The sequence below is a fragment of the Ambystoma mexicanum genome, chromosome 3p (assembly GCF_040938575.1).
Source record: "Ambystoma mexicanum isolate Mex_15411 chromosome 3p, UKY_AmexF1_1, whole genome shotgun sequence".
Taxonomy (NCBI): domain Eukaryota; kingdom Metazoa; phylum Chordata; class Amphibia; order Caudata; family Ambystomatidae; genus Ambystoma; species Ambystoma mexicanum.
Genome location: NC_090925.1, coordinates 714,357,159 through 714,373,179, shown reverse-complemented (window position 1 = coordinate 714,373,179; position 16,021 = coordinate 714,357,159). Strand labels below are relative to the sequence as shown.

At 52.1% G+C, this 16,021-nt stretch overlaps 1 protein-coding gene across 2 annotated transcripts in view; it reads right to left on the bottom strand.

The window, feature by feature from the left end:
- Window positions 1-6,937: 6,937 nt before the first annotated feature.
- The window catches only part of KIF20A (kinesin family member 20A), a 298,199-nt gene continuing 289,115 nt past the window's right edge, over window positions 6,938-16,021 (bottom strand). For both annotated transcript variants that reach the window (XM_069651561.1, XM_069651562.1), the window contains one exon: window positions 6,938-7,785. In XM_069651561.1, coding sequence (XP_069507662.1) covers window positions 7,477-7,785 — 309 coding nt within the window. In that variant the 3' untranslated portion in view covers window positions 6,938-7,476. The remainder of the gene's footprint in view (window positions 7,786-16,021) is intronic.

Here is a 16,021-nt window from a genome sequence, read left to right as displayed (position 1 = left end):
ATGCACCATTTACTTGTATATCGGCTCCTAGTAGCCTTGCTTCTAACACCCTGGATGATCTCTAGGTTAGCCTGAGATGGGCTTAAGCGTTTCAGCAGATCCTGCTCAGGAGCCACGCTGCGAGGGCTAGCTTGAGAGGAGCAGGTGGAGTACCCTGCCCCCCTGGTGGGCCAGGTGGAGCCGGGCCCAGCAGTAGGTGAATGGGTGGTCTGTCTGAAAGGCTGAGAAGCTCCGAGAACCACGTTCTGGCCGGCCTCCCGAAAGCCAACAAAATGATGCTGAGGGTGGGATTCCTTTATCTTGTAGATCACCCTGTGGGCTAGGTGTGGGCGGGAAGGCATATGCTGTCCTTTTCCATTTGATCTGGAATGCGAGGCCCAGGGGACGAGAGCCCTGCCCCTGCCAGGAGGCGCATTGTTGGAATTTCCTGTTCCAGGAGGCAAAAAGATCCACCTGGGGATGCCCCCATCTGAGTAAGATCTCCCTTTAGTACCAGCTCGTTCAATTGCCACTCTTAATTGTAAGCCCCCAGTCTGCTGAGCCTGGCCGGTTCCAGGTTGGATTCCCCCAGGAGGAAGCAGTCCTGAGGTAAATGTTCTCTAGAGCCCATTCCCACATGCCGACTTATAAGTTGCCTACGGAGGGGATTTGGTGCCCCCCTGGTTGTAGACATAGTACATGCTGGTGGAGTGGTCTGTCTGGATAAGAACTGACTTGCCTTCGAGTAGAGGGAGAAAGGCCTTGAGAACCAATCGTATGGCCTTCCAGTCCATAGTAACTCTAACCTGAGGGAGCGGCTGCTGCAAGGGCCTGCCCTGCCTCAGGTTGAAGCCCACGGACCCCCGGTGGAGGTCCTATAGGGGAAAGGGCAGAATGTTGACTGGCTCCTCTTGGGAGCCAGTCTCCCGATTCCCCGAGGCTGCAAAGTGCAGCTGTAATTTCTGCAACCGGGGTCTTGTGTGGGGCACGGCCAAAAGGACCGCTGCCTTAAGTCCCAGTAGGTGTTGGCACCACAAGGCCGAGGTCACGGGCCTAGAGAGAAAGTCAGCTGTAGAGCTCTCTTGATGGCCGCAACCTTGTCCCCCGAGGGAAAGACACATGGAGCTTGTGTCCCAGATGAGGCCCAAGAAGGAAAGGATCTGCGTGGGCTGCAGCTGAGACTTTTGAGATTGATAGTGAACCCCAGGTAGTGGAGTGTGTTCCTCAGTGCGGAGGCCAAATGCTGAACCGCTTCCGGAGAGGTGACCCGGACCAGCCAGTCGTCCAGGTATGGTAGACGTGGTGGCCTTGGTCCCCGAGGAGGGCTGCCACTGCAATCATTAACCTGGTAGACATCCTGGCAGCCGAGTTGAGGCCGAAGGGTACCACCTTGTATTGGAAATGAAAGCCCTTGCTCCTAAAGCGCCGTAAGGAACGTTGCGGCTGCCAAATCGGACGTGTAGGTAAGTGTCCTTCATATCCAAGGAGCACATACAGTCTCCCCTGTCCAGTGTTTATGCAATACGAGCTTTCTTCCTCTGTATGGTGAAAATCCCGGAATAAAAGCCCAAGCCTCGCTGTGAGGTTGTGACTTCTTCCACAGCCTGGCTCTCTGAGTGACCGGATCTCCACCAGCAGAGTTGTTGTCCCAATCTGTGGGATAGGAGAGGAGAGGAAGGTACCAGTAGACAGCCCCACGGAGACCGCCGAGGGGGATCAAGGGGTCCGACAAATTCTGGTGCCAAAATTGCCCTTGAAAGGCAAGCCTGACCCCACTGGAGACATTCGGACCCGAAGGGGCGTGTCATGCCTTCTTTCCCTCTGAGGCTGCTGTGGAGGAGGGAGATTGGAAAAATCCAAATCCCTTGGCCCCCCCCCACCAACCTCCCTTTGTTTCCTCCAGAGTAGACACAGACAACGGTCTGGTTGCCTGGATCTTCTTTCTTGGAAGCACTGGAATCTGTCAAACGCCCGCCTCTTGTCAGAGCGCTGCTTTGAGTGGGTGTAGACCTTGGGTGTGATATTTGTAAGAATCGATAAAGACTTTGTGGTTTGCGAGCTGTTCTTGTTTATCTAATTCTTCATACGTGGCAGAGTGGAAGAGGTCACTGCCCTCGAATGGAAGGTCCAATATGCGTTTGTGGACATCGGGATTAAAATTCGTCGCCCGGAGCCAGGCCGTCATGTCCGTTGCGATGCAGATGGCACGGCAAGAAGTATCGATGTGGGCCCCAGAAGACTCCATGATGTCCGGCGCTACCAACTTGGCTCCTCCTAGGCCCGCTTGGAAGCGCGCTTGGCTCTGTGCCGGAAGTTCCAGGAGGAGGTCCGCGATTTCCCGCCAGAGCTTTAACGACAGCCAGCATGGCATCAGCGTTGGTTTTGACACAGGTGCAAAGAGGCGTTGGAGTACAGCTTTATTCCGTACGCCTCCAAGACTTTCTCCTCCTTGCCTAGCCGAGTCAAGGATGAGGTGGCAGAGGAAGACTGAGGCGGAGAATAGAGTGACGCCGAAGCGATCACGGAAGAGTGCAGCTGAGGATGCGGTGAGAGCAAGAGTGTATCCCCCATCCATTTGCCTATACTTGGCGCCTATGCTCCGGTTGGTAGGCTGGGCCGAGTGTGGCTTGAGCCACTCCTCCTTGGCCAGGGCAATTATGTCTTTCTGCATCGGGATCCCCGTCTTGGTAGGGGGGGTCTCCGGTGAGCACTTCTGCCAAGAACCCCTACTCTGGCTGCTCCATCTCGGGCTGAGGCAGGCCCAAATATTCTGCCAAACCTGCAAGGTGTTCGTGGAAGGCCCTGGCTGAAGATGGCATGTTGGGGTCCTCCTCCTCGTCGGTGTCCACCAGCGCGCTCGGAGGCTCCTGACCTGGTGGAGGAGTGCTGGGCACCCTGGGCTGCGGTGTGAAAACCAGAGCCGGTGGCTGCTGCGGGGGCTGGTGTAGAACCGCCTGAAGTGTGGGAGGCAGGGAAGCTGGAATCGGCTGCGTTGGGGCCTGTCGTGCCAGAGCCATGGGAGGAATGACGATGGGGGCCAGTGGGGTGACCTGGGGGAGCATGTCCCGGATGGCATCCCCCAGGATGACCCATCTGGGGGGTTAGCATCAGCCCTAGAAACCTTTTGAAGGACCCATCCTCGGAGGCAGAAGGGGTGGCAGGTGACATTAACTGAGTGGCCAACGGCTGCTGGGTCCGTTGCAGACTGCCTGGGGTTCAGGGGGAACCTGCCCTGCTGATGGGTAAACTGTAGCCCACATACCTGGCTGACAATCCTAGAAAAAGAATGTTGCGGTCCCTCAGCACCGACACCGGAAGGAACCGGAGACCCCTCGGCCATGAGCTGGACTAGCCTTGGTACGTGTGATTGTACTCCGGCGTTGCACCTCGGGAATAATCCTGGTAAAAGAACCTTGCGGTCCCTTCGCACTGCCACCGGAAGGAACCGGAGACACCTCGGCCGTGAGGACGGTAGCTGGACTAGCCTTGGTGCATGTGCTGGTATGAGAACCCGAGAGATTCCTCCTGGCCGGGCGCTTCCTTGGAAAGGAGTCACCCTTATGGGGTGCAATGGTAAATCGAGGCCTTACCTTTGGCCTCGAGTGGTGTTTGACAAAGAGCTCTCTCCAACTACCTAGCCTGTTCTTCAGTGCACGTGGAGTCAGCGCATTGCATGCGGAACAAACTTCCCAGCCGTGGTCGGGGCCAAGGCAGTGGAGGCAAAGGGCATGGGGGGGGGGTTGTACGTGGGAAAGAGACCCTCGCAGGCTGGACACCTGCTGAAGCCCACTTAAGTCGAAATGTGCCGTGGAGGAGCGTGGGCGTCGGAGGACCAAGTACCAAATGAAAAGAAAAAGATAGAATATCCGGGGAAGAGTTCATGTTAAAGGATATTTGTACCGTGCACTATCACCACTGGAGTGGTCCCCTGGCGCTGTGGCTGCTCTGAAAAAGGGACAGGGGTGTGAGTTAGTGGGAACAAGCTGGAAAAGTGCAAGAGAGCAGTGATGCGCCGTTGGCAGCCTCAGCCCGGTGGGTCCGTTGGCTGGGCCTGGGGTGCTCTATGGTTGGTAGCCGTTGTGTGCTGTTGTGCGAGTCTATGTGTGGTCTGTTTTGTCGCTGCAGTGCACTGAGGTTTGTGCGGATTGCTGTGCCATAGGCCTGTGGTTGGGTTTGTGTTTGGTTACAGTTTGTGAGGTGTATGCAGAGGGGCGAAACGGTCGGTGGATTGGTTAATTGACATTGCTGCCCTTGCAATTATGTCTAGGTGTGATGCTTGCTATCATTTACCATTCCATCTAAGTGTGGCACATGGTAACATTCACAGTTTCATCTAGTTGTGGTGCATGCCAACATTTACATTTCTATCTAGATGCGACGTGGGGCAAAGTTCAGAGTTCAATCTAAGTGTGGCAGATGCTAACATTCATAATCCTATCTAGATGTGACGCAGGTTAAAGTTCAGAATTCCATCAAAGTGTGGCACATGCTAACATTCACATTTCTATCTAGATGTGATGCGGGCTAAAGGGTGGCTCCCACAGAGACGGCTCCATATCGTGTCTGCAGGTGTCCGCAGGGGAAGCCAATGAAGCCTGCAGTCAACAGACGCCAACAAAAAAAACTAAATGTGGCATGGGTGGAGTGTAGAGCAATTACTCTACCCCAGAAAGCCCCCGCCACTCTACCTTACCTTTCCATAAAATAGACTGCCATAGACTTACACCATGCATAGAGATTTGCGACCTCCAGCCTAAATCTATTCATGGCTGGACTGTAAATGTTGCCTTGCACTACATATGAACATGCGTGCCAATGTTAACTAGTGCCACACCTAGAGATAACTGGGAAGATTAACCTGCATCACATTTAGACAGGTGTACTTTACAACTTGTGGCGCCGGTGGGTGGAGTCAGGCGAGAGCATGCTCCCAGGGCCACGCGCCTCTAAATTTAAAGGGAAAGATTTTTCTGGTGATTTTTTCGTCCGCATACACTATGGAGGAAAGGGGACGGCACCTAAGAGTTAGACAGTTTGCAAGGGAAAGTGAAACACTTTTCTTTTACTGAGGATTCCCAGCCTGACTGGGAATATTCATGAGCATGTGAATCCATGCCAGAGCCCATGCAGGAGAAATATGGGATCCTTTTGAGGACCTTTATCTAGGATATCTGTAAGGTCATCCTGTTCAAAAGGGAGGTCAGGTCTGCTCCATCCCAGGTAATGCATGTATGAGGCATCTGCATGCTCATCTGACTCAGGCTTTCCAAACTTTAACTCTGGTCTGAAGTGTCCACTCCACTGGCTGTCTGCAAATTTTCATATAGGTCTTTCAGTCTGGATTCCTCGGATAGGAAACTTTCAGCGACATTTGGTGTGCCATACTGCAAACCAAAGTGCGCATCATTATCAGATGGCTCATTGTCTTCATAGAGATTACAGATTTAAAGAAATCCATTCTTGGTAAAGGAGTGAAGGTTTTCTCAGGCAAGGGCGTGGATGTCCTTGCAAATTTCAAGCCTGATGCCAGAGGAGTCTTTTTCGATGAAGACTTTCGATGGCACCAGAGGCTTTGATGGGGCCGCTGGCATCGATGGTGCAGCAGGCGTCAACGACCTTCACTTGCCTTTTGACTAAGGATCCCTCAATGATTTCTCACCGTGTCGAGGCCTCAACGGCTCTTGCTGGGGATATGGCCTTCGCCCCGGGCCTGAGGACACGCAGGATTTGCCTCAAGCCCTTTCCATACTGCCTTCAGAAGGCACGGTAGGAGCATAGACTGCCTGCTGCGAGGGTTTCTGGCCCTCAAATATCTTAAGCATTTCTTGCCTGAATGCTTCGCATTCGGCAGGAGCGGAGGCCTACAGGATCTAGCTGTGTCGGGAGTAGGCCATTTATGGTGCCTCTTCAAGGACGAGTGTCAGGAGCCACTCCTTGACCTGGACCTTTTTGCCATTTCTTCGAGGAAGGTTGCCTCTTGCTTTGTTAGACGGTGGTTTCTTCGACAGGGTAGTCAATGGGGATTTATTTGGGAATCTACCTACCGTCAATTTCCCCTTACGCTCCTTTAGAGCTATTGCGGTCATCGGTACACTTTGAACAGACCGATATCTTCTGCTCCACTCTGCAACACCACAAGCATACTAGATGCGGATCGGTCAGCAACATCTTGGCATTGATGTCTTCACACATTTTAAACCCGGTCCATCAGTGTTGAAGACATTTTCAGGTTTTTCTCCTGGAAAATCTGAAGCTTGCCGTAGTTCTCGAAGCACAAGTTTACTTGGAAAAATTGAACTGAAGCCAATGAGCACTGCGCATGCTCTCTATGCATTCAATGTAATTCTCGAGACGGAGGCCCTCGAGCGACATTAAGTGGACTGCATCAACGCACAGCACCCTCTACCGAAAAAATATTTCCGAAGCAGATGGATATTGGCGATATCAAAGAGGAGGACACTCCATTTGAAGGTCACTTGCAGTGCAACCTATCCCTGCCAGTTATGAAGGATTTGAAGTAGGGTGCTAGAGTACTTAGAGTTGTTTGAAAGCGATATTGTAAACTGCTCACTAGCACAACCTTCCACAGTGATAGAGGAAAGAAGACTGACCTGTAGCAAAGAGGTGGGATTGCAGGGAGACTGTGTGGAGTTCCTTAACACGTGTGCTCTTTGATCATTATGGCAACGGTTCAAATACCGGCATATTTATGGGGTGTCCCAGTCATAGGACTTAAGGCGCTACGATACAGAAATAGAAATCTTCCATGCAAGAACCCCTTCTGCCGGTAATAAGCAGAGCACCATTGCCAATATTGACTTGCAGAGGTCAGAATGAAAATCAATTCTCAACAAAATACTGCTTTTCAAACATTCTGCTCAGTGTCAAAAAGAGCAGTCACTGCACACACCAATTCCCCATTATTCAAAACCCAAACAGACACCAAGAGGCAAATATATACATGAGGTACATAAATATTTTATTGGGCACTATGCATGCTATGTATTGCACTTCGTGAACACAAAACAACTGACACCCACACACAGCTGGAGATCGAGTCAGACTCCCAGCAGCAGCAGCAATGCATGTACCATAGCTGAGGCACGATAAATGTTCCTTGTATGCAGTGTTGAAATGCGGGTGTGCAGCGTATGAGAGGTCAAGACAGTCGCAGCACCTTCGAAGCAGGGCATCCAAGGCACAAGGTGCATATGGTGCAGGGTTCACAGGATGTCTTTTGCCAGAAAGGGTTCCACATGCACATTCCAGCTGTAGCCAGCCAAGACAGAGCAGTAACAGCACACCAGAGAAACTGCTGGCATACAAGTCACAATTGCCGAGTAAACCCATGGTTTAAGAATGAAGGCGAACATGTAATTTATAGTACAAACCATAAAAAATATATACAATTATACAAGTGTAAAATCAGAAAAGTGTGTTCTCTGTGGAGGGTTAACACTGGAGGGTCACTCCCAGGGCAGCAAGCATGCACCAAGCTCAATATTTGGTGCCAAATGCTACAGTCTTGAGGCCTGGAGTCTGGCGGGAGCGGAGGATGCGGCCATAGGGGCTTTCAGACACGTTTTGCCATGCTGGTGTCCTGGGCAGAAACTTGCTGAGAAGTGGCTTTTTGCCAGGTGGCTGGTTGGGCGTCATGTTCTCTGCATTGGTGCATTGGCGCTTCAAGGATGACATTTCCTGCAATTTGTGTACCGTGTTGTACTGCTCTGCGATGCAGGCGGCCTTCCTTTTCAGATCCATTTTCACCAGTATCATGTTATTCTGCAACTCTGCCAAGGACTGCGCCTGAGGGAGAATACAGAGAAGTTAGAATGGTGTCTTATAAGAAATCGGGGCCCTTCCAAGCCCACAGCAAAGGCAAGGCAGCACGAAGCGTCTACTTATGGGTGCCACGTGATCATTTGATGCTTATGTCATTGCGTGCAAGACATCTACCATTTGTTTATTTATATAGCGCACCTAACCCCGAGGTATCTGGGCACATTTCGTGGGGTTACACAATGAGTTACATAACAAGAGAAACAGTACAGTGCAAAGGTTGGTTACATTTACATTAGATAGGTAGAGTAAGAAGAATGATACAATGATAAAAAATAAAGACAAGAAGCAGCGTGAAGCTTACATTGAAGAGGCCTCCTGGGCAAGGAACCAGTTTTTCACATTTTTCGTGAAGCAGCGGAATGACGGTTCTGCTCTTAAGGCTACTGGCAGCGAGTGCCAGAGTTTTGTTGCTAAAACAGGGAAGCTACTGCCAACTGATTTTTGCAGATTGAATCTAGGAACCCTGAGGCATTGTTGTTGTGCGGACCTAGAGGGTCAGTCTGATTGGTTTCTAGTGAATTTACATGTCAGATATAAAGGGGCATTTATGGGTGAGTGCTAAGGTTTTGAATGCTATTCTGTCTTTAACAGACAGCCAGTGGGCATTGCATCTTACTGATCTATGGTGCGTTCTAGGTATGTTTAGGGCAGTTCTAAGTGTGTTATTTTGAAGTGTTTGTAATTTTGTCACGTTTCGCTTGTTGGTTCCTAGGTATAGAGCATTACAATAATCTAGTTTAGATAGAATGAGCGCTCTGGCAAGAGTGATGCAGCTTGCTATGGACAAGAAGTGTCTGAAGGCGTTTATTAATTTGCAGGTATAAGTATAAGCTGTGGCAGAGGCTGTTGCATTGACTTGTCTAGTCAAGGTCAAGGATGACTCGGGGTAAACCCCCAGTGTTTTGACTTCCTTGGACACAGTGATGCCATCTATGATAAAGGATTTAAACTGATTAATTTATTTATTTTGGATTGGGAGCCAATGAGACGCAATTAAGTTATCATTGAGGGAGAGGCTGTGTGCGGCCATCCAAGCCTGGATGATAAGGTACATTTTATTCAGTAATTTCGTGTCGGTGTCGTAGCTCCCTGTGATGGGGATGAGAATTTGGGTGTCATCTGCATAGAGTAGGTGACACCCAAATGGTCGAGGTCATCAAATAGGGGCTTGGTAAATTATAAATTATTCACCGTAGTGACTAACGTACTCTTGGTCCATAGTCCCCTTTCCTCCATACTGGATGGGCGTCCCTTCCATGGGATGGGAGACAGAACCTTTTTCACCAGGAAAAAAAACATTCTTCCCCTTTAAATTTAGAGGCGCGCAGGGGTGCGGCCCAGGGAGCATGCGCTTCCCTGACTCCACCCTCCGGCGGCACACCTCAGTGCCCATTGACGCGTCAATAGATCTAACATTGCCTAATGACACCAGTATTATTAGGGGGGAGGTTGGTGGGACGTATGTAGGAAAGGGGACTATGGACTAAGAGTACGTTAGTCGCTACGATGAGTAACTTATAATTACTCTTTCGTCCCGTCCCCTTTCCTCCATACTGTATGGGCGATTACAACTGAATGTAGCCCAGGGTGGAGAGGAGACCCTACTTAAGCAAATGGGTTCCTGAGAAACGCCTGTCTGAAGGCTGCATCAGATCTAGAGCCGGCATCCAAACAGTAATGCTTGCAGAAAGCCGAGGGAGAGGCCCAAGTGGCCGCCCTGCTTATGACTTGCCAAGGGACATGGCGCTGGAATTCGATGGCCGCTGCCTTGGCCCCGACTGCATGGGCATGCATGTTGGCCGGAAAGCGTCTTGTGCTGGCCCTCGTACGCTTCGATGGCCGAGACCATTCAGCGGGATATGGAAGCCTTAGAGGCCTCGTCTTGAGCCTCCGAATGTGACAAACAGGGCGTCTGATTTGCGTAAACCCTTGGTCCTGTCCAAGTAGAATTTCAGGGCACGCCTGACATCCAGGCAGTGCAGCACTCTGTGCTTCGTCCTTTGGATCGGGAAGAAACATAGGAAGGACTATTTCCTCGTTCAAGTGTAAAGCAGACGGAACCTTGGGCAGAAATGCCAGGTGCATCTGTAGGACTACCTTTTCGTTGTGAAAGGTGGTATACGGCTCCAAGGCGACGAGCGCCTGGATCTCGCCGACTCTAGGTGCCGAGGTAAGGCAGACTAGTAAGGCCGTCTTGATGGTGACCAGCCTGATGTCCACGAACGCCATTGGCTCGCATGGTTTGTGCGCCAGTGTGCCCAGGACTATGTTAAGGTCCCACACAGGGTGCGTTTTCTTGACGGGCGGGTAGAGCCTAGCAAGACCTGTCAGATGTTTGACGATAGGGTTGGAGGAGGAGAAAATGCATTCCTCCGAGTTCTTGTTAGCCCAAATGGCGGCACGGTATGTGCGGCAGGTGTCCACCTGCACGCCTGAATGCGCGAGGTGTGCCGAAAAGGAGAGCACGTCGTCCAAAGTGCACGCCAAGGGGTCGATTCCCTTGGAGTCTGCCCAGTGGCAGAATCTGGTCCATTTGCTTTTGTACTGGGCCCTGGTAGCTTTATTCCTGGCGCCTTGTATGATCTCCAGATTGGCCTGTGAGAGGCTAAGGTGCCCAAGCGTTATCTGCTCACATACCACGCTGTGACGGCTAGTTTCCCTGGCGCTGGGTGGATGACTGCCCCCTGCTGTGCTGGCCCGTCAGGAGGTGAATTGGGGGCACCTCTGAGGGGCCGAGTAGCCCCGAAAACCATGGCCTGGTTGGCCACCATGGAGCTATTAGAATAAGACTCCATGATCTTGCAAATGACCCTGTGGATCAGGGGAATGGGCGGAAAGGCATAGGCTTTCATGCCGGTCCACTGGAGGTGAAATGCGTCGCCCAGAGAGCCGGGGCCCTGACCTTGCCAGGATGTGAACTCGGGACACTTCTTGTGCCAGGTGGCAAAGTGATCCACCTGGGGATGAGCCCACCTGTTGAAGATCCTGTATAACAAGGTTGTTCAGCTGCCACTCGTAATTGTCCAGGGTGGCTCCACAACCCTCGAGCGAGGAGACTGTGGTGATGGAGGCCTGCGGGGAGGGCGGCCGAAAGGGCTTGCCCGTCCGTAGGTTGCAGTCCCTGAACCACCATGATAGGTCCGGGTGCAGAGATGGAGGAACGTCAATCATCTCGATTTGAGAGCCCCGCTCCTGATTCCATGACGCCGCGAAGTGTAGCTGAATCCTCATCCTTAGTCTCGCGAGTGGCACAGCTAATAGGACTGCTGCCAGTAGACCCGGGAGATGTTGGTACCACCATGCCGAGGTCATCTCTCTGCTGAGGAAGTGGGTGGTGGCCCACTTGATGGACGAGATTTTGGCCTCCGACGGGAAGACTTTCCTCGGAGCAGGTGTCCCAGATGAGGCCTAGGAAAGTCAAAGTTTGTGCAGGCTGCAGCTGTGACTTCAAGATTGTGCAGTGTGTTCTTAAGGGCATGGGAAGAGTGGTGAACCGCTTCCGGAGATGTAGCCCTGACGAGCCAGTCGTCGAGGTATGGGTAGATAAAGGGGGCCCTGCGCTCTGAGTAGGGCTGCCACCGCATTCATTAGTCTGGTAATGACCCAAGGGGGGGGGGGGGGGGAAGAGAGTTGAGGCCGAAAGGAATGGCCTTGTATTGAAAATGGTAGCCCATGATCCTGAACTGTAGGAAAGAACGATGGGGCTGCCAAATCGGAACGTGCAGGTACGCGTCCTTCAGATCCAGGGAGCACATCCAGACTCCCTTGTCCAATGTCTCTGCTATAAAAGCTGGCATAACCATCTTGAATTTTTGCAGGGTTAAGGAGAGGTTGAGGGTGGAAAGGTCCAGCACAACTCTAAGATCCGCCTGGTTCTTCATCTGAATGGCAAAAATCCTGGAGTAAAAGTCAAAGCCTTGCTGGGAGGCTGGGTCTTCCTCTACTGCCTGGCTCTCTACGAGCGACCGGATCTCCGCCAAGACTTGCTGTCCCAACTTGAGGGAGGAGAAGCTGAGCTAGGAAGGCAGTATACAGTGTATAGTACGGATAGGATCCAGGGGTCCGTGAAATTCTGGCACCAGAAATGTGCATGAAGAGCAAGCCTGCCCCCCACCAGAGACACGTGGACCCGAAGGGGTGTGTCATGCTCGGAGGCTGTAGCTGAGGAGGGGGACTGGAAAAAGCCCTTACACTACGCGCCCCTCCCCGTTTGTTGCTTGTGCCGGCTCTGAGACGGCGAGCAGTCTGGCCGCCAGGTTCTGCATTCCTGGAAGCTACGGAACCCTCCATATATACAACCCCTCTCCGAGCGCTGCTGAGATTGGGTGTTCGATTTGGGCGTGGTCTTTGTGAGGATGGATTAAGACTTTGCCGTCTGTGAGCTGTTTTTCTTCTTGTCCAGCTCGAGGCCCTCCCACCCTCCCCCTCGAACAGTAGAATGAATATGCGATCCTGGACATCTGGGTTGAATTTTGCCCGGAGCCAGGCTGTTCTCATGTCCATGGCAATACAGATGGCACGGCCTGAGGTATCAATATGAGCCACTGTGGCTGAAGATGGGCCGAAAGCAAGTGTATCCCCCTCCACCTGCCTGTACTTGGCGTCCAGGCGTTGATTGACCGGCTGGACAGAGTGGGGTTTGCGCCAGCCCTTTTGGGCCAGGGATACTACATTGGTCTGCATAGGAATCCCTGATTTGGCAGAAGGGTGTTGCGTGAGGACTTCAGCCAGAACCCCCTCTGCTAGCTGCTCGACTTCGGGCTGGGGGATGCCCAGATACTGTGCCAGACGAGCAAGACGTTTGTGGAAGGCCATGGCTGAGGATGGAGTGTCTGGATCTTCCTCCTCATCTGTATCCTGCGGATCTGGAGGATCCTGTGGAGGAGGAGGAGTAGTAGTTGGTGCCAGAGGCTAGGGTACAGAGCCCGCGGCTGGAGGATGCGGCGGAAGCTGCGATGGAGCCCCCTGTGGAGTAGACTGGGTAGCCGGAGGAGGTGGCTGCGCCGGGGCCTGGGGCCTCGGCCTCTGTGGTGCCACTAGCATTGCAGGGAGGACTTGCCTGATGGCGTCCTTGATGACCAGCATCTGAGGAGACTTCATGAGGCCAAGGAACTTCGAAGAGCACCTCCTCACTGGCCAAAGAGGTGGCAGGGGGTACCGACGGGGTAGCAGGGAGCTGCTGGAGCCGCTGTGTACCCTGTCCATATGGACGCAAAGGAAAGCTGCCCTGCGCAAATGAGGTGTAGACTGTAGGCCACGTACCTGGTGGAGGCCAGTCCCACCTCGACACTTTTTCTTCGCCGAATTCCTGGAATGGCGTCATACAGGTGCCTCTTTCTGGCACGGCGGCCATTTTGTCGAGCTTCCTGCAACGTGGTGCTCTGCCCGCTGGGCCCGGCCTCCAAGATCACAAGGCCTACCCGGCTCCTCGGGCCTAGGCCCGGTAGGTGTGAGACCCTCGACTCTGGGATCGTAGAGCTGCGTTTAGGAGCCTCCTCGGACGTATTGTCAGTATTAAGGTGGAGCCCCTCAGGTATAGACCAGGTAAAATAACCTTCCGGTCCTTCAACAGTGCACCCGGGAGGATCCCGTGACCCGAAGGCCGGTAGCTGTAGAAGCCTCAGTGCACGTGCTGGAAGAAGGACCTGACCGGACCCTCCCGCGTGGGAGAGTCTCTGGGAAGGAGTCTCCCTTGCGGGGTGCGATGGAAAAATATCGGCCCTACCTTGGGCTTGGTTCGATGCTTCACGAAGTTCTTGAGATCCTCTGAAGTCGACCTCTGGAAGAGCTCCCACCACCTGGCTAGTCTGTTCTTGGCTAGCGGCTTCGAGGACAGCGAGTCACACGCCAAACATGATTGCCAACTGTGGTCTGGGCCAAGGCAACGTAGGCAGAGGGCGCGGGGGTCTGAAGTTGGGAAGAGCCTGTTGCAGGATGTACACCTTCTGAACCCTGTAGAAGTCAGCATGCGCCTGGGAGGAGCATGACGCCAGAGAACTGAGTACCTGAATGATAAACAAGACAAAAAAGACAAAGTATCCGCGTGTGGAATTACGTGGCCGAAGCCAAACCCAGGAGCGCTGGTGAATTCGGCCCGTTCGCGTCGACGCGGAAAAGGGGACTGAGGTGTGGCGCCGGAGGGCGGAGTTAGGGCAGCACATGCTTCCTGGGCCGCACCTCTAAATTTAAAGGGGAAGAAGGTTTTTTCTGGTGAAAAAGGTCCTGTCTCCCGTCCCTTGGAAGGGACACCTGTACAGTATGGAGGAAAGGGGACGGGACGTAAGAGTAAAATATTATAGTGTCGGTAACACGCAAGACCCCTGAGGTACTCCACAAGTGACCAGTGCTGGATCAGCGGATGATGTTCTGTTGTCAAGGAAGGATTGTATCCAAGCCGTAGCTTCAGCTGAGAAATGCGCAGCTGAAGATAGGCGTTTGCACAGAACTTTAGGATTGACTAAATCAAATGCGGCCGACAGGTGTAGTAAAATAAGGAGGGTTATATTGCCGTTGTCTTTTTGGTCGTCCATCTGCATTTTTAAGTCTACTAGGGCAGTTTCGGTGCCATGTCTAGGTCTAAAACATCAACGTAGGCGTTGGAGTGCACGTAGATGTGTCCAGGCCAACCCCCTCTTACCTCGGACTCAAGCCGCTGCATGTGTTACTTTAGCGTGTCATTTAACAGGGTCTCCAACATTGTTTAAGCCTTCTTGTATCTTCCTTCGTAGAGACTAGAAAGTATCTACAGGAACCTTTGACTTCTGCTGCTTTTCAAGGCTAAGCCTCTATGAACTACCTTTTAGGTTGGTTGTGTTTTGAACTACTAGGATAACACTAACCAACTATTTTCCTTCCCAAAAATCACTAAGTGTATGCTGACTGCTAGGGAGAATTATCATTACAGTGCTAAATTCCTCCCTCCTTAGAGACACCCAGCTCTTTTGCGGGACAATTTTTATACTGAAGAGAGTGAGACCGTTTTCCTACTATCTCATGCATTTTCATTTGACTTGAACACTGTTTCTTTTCGTTTTGGAGTCTTTTGGATTTCTGCTAAAGTTTAAATACCCTCTCTTGGATAACTACTACTTCCAAGAGTAGTAAAGTGAAATTGACTTCACTTACATTTTCCTCCTTATAGAGCCCTTACAATAGGGTGCTGGAGGGGTTAGTTAGTATCCCCCTTTGTCTAACTACTTGTGTAACATGTTTAGGTTACCCTTTCTACAATTAATGGCTGGTGGCAGTGGTTTACTTTTTCCCTACCATTGTGTGCTTTTACCACATGCTGTGCAGTACAGCACCCATGGGTGCCCATTTTATCAAAATGGCCCTGGTCATCTTTTTTCGCCATTTCTTGTTGAAAAGGTCCTTCTTGAGATTTGGTCCCTTTTGTCTTTGGCGGGGTTCACTGGTGAAGCCCATCTCTGGCTCCAGCGTGTCTGGAAGGGCAGGAAGCAAGGGAGGTGTCCGAAACTCCCTGTGCTTAGTCTCCTTGGTTACAGGAATGCTCCCAAAGGTGATTGGCAGGCTGGCTGTCCTTGGAGGACAGCCACCCTGCTGTGCAAGTGACAGCTAGGCTGCGAATGAATGGGAACGACTTGTATAAAAGGCGAGGTCTTTTGCAAGGAAGGCAGAGTCGACCACTGGACGAAGGAACCGAAGAAACTTGAAGAGAAGCTTGCTGCACCTCCTGGACCGTTGGTTTGCCCGGTGAAGTCCTGCTGCAGCGCTGAAGCGGCTATTTCCACATCGACTAGAGAAGCCCGGAAAGGAGGACTTCTCCCCTTGGGTTGGTGGGACCAATCGACCCCCAAGACAACTCGACTGAAACTCCTCTGCTGGCTGTACTTCCATTGCTGCTGCAGGAACCGAGTGCCAAGGGACGGAACAACAGAATCGAGTGCATCGTTTTTAAGCCGGACCCGAGCTCCAGGAAGCTCCTGCAAACTGCCTCAAAGCAGGGCTGACCAATCCAGAACCACCTCAGAGTGCTAGACCCCAGAAGCAAGGAAAGTCCAAAAGGTGTCCAAGAACCGTGATGGTGCTATTAACGAGAATCTGAAACCGTGAAGTGCTGCTGATCTGAATTGCGCCCATTGTTGCCGCCGACCTTCAAATCGTACTGCAGGAGTCCCCAGACGCTCTCCCTCTTGTCTCCACGACTAAGGCCCAGGAACAGCAGGATCTGCAGGAACTA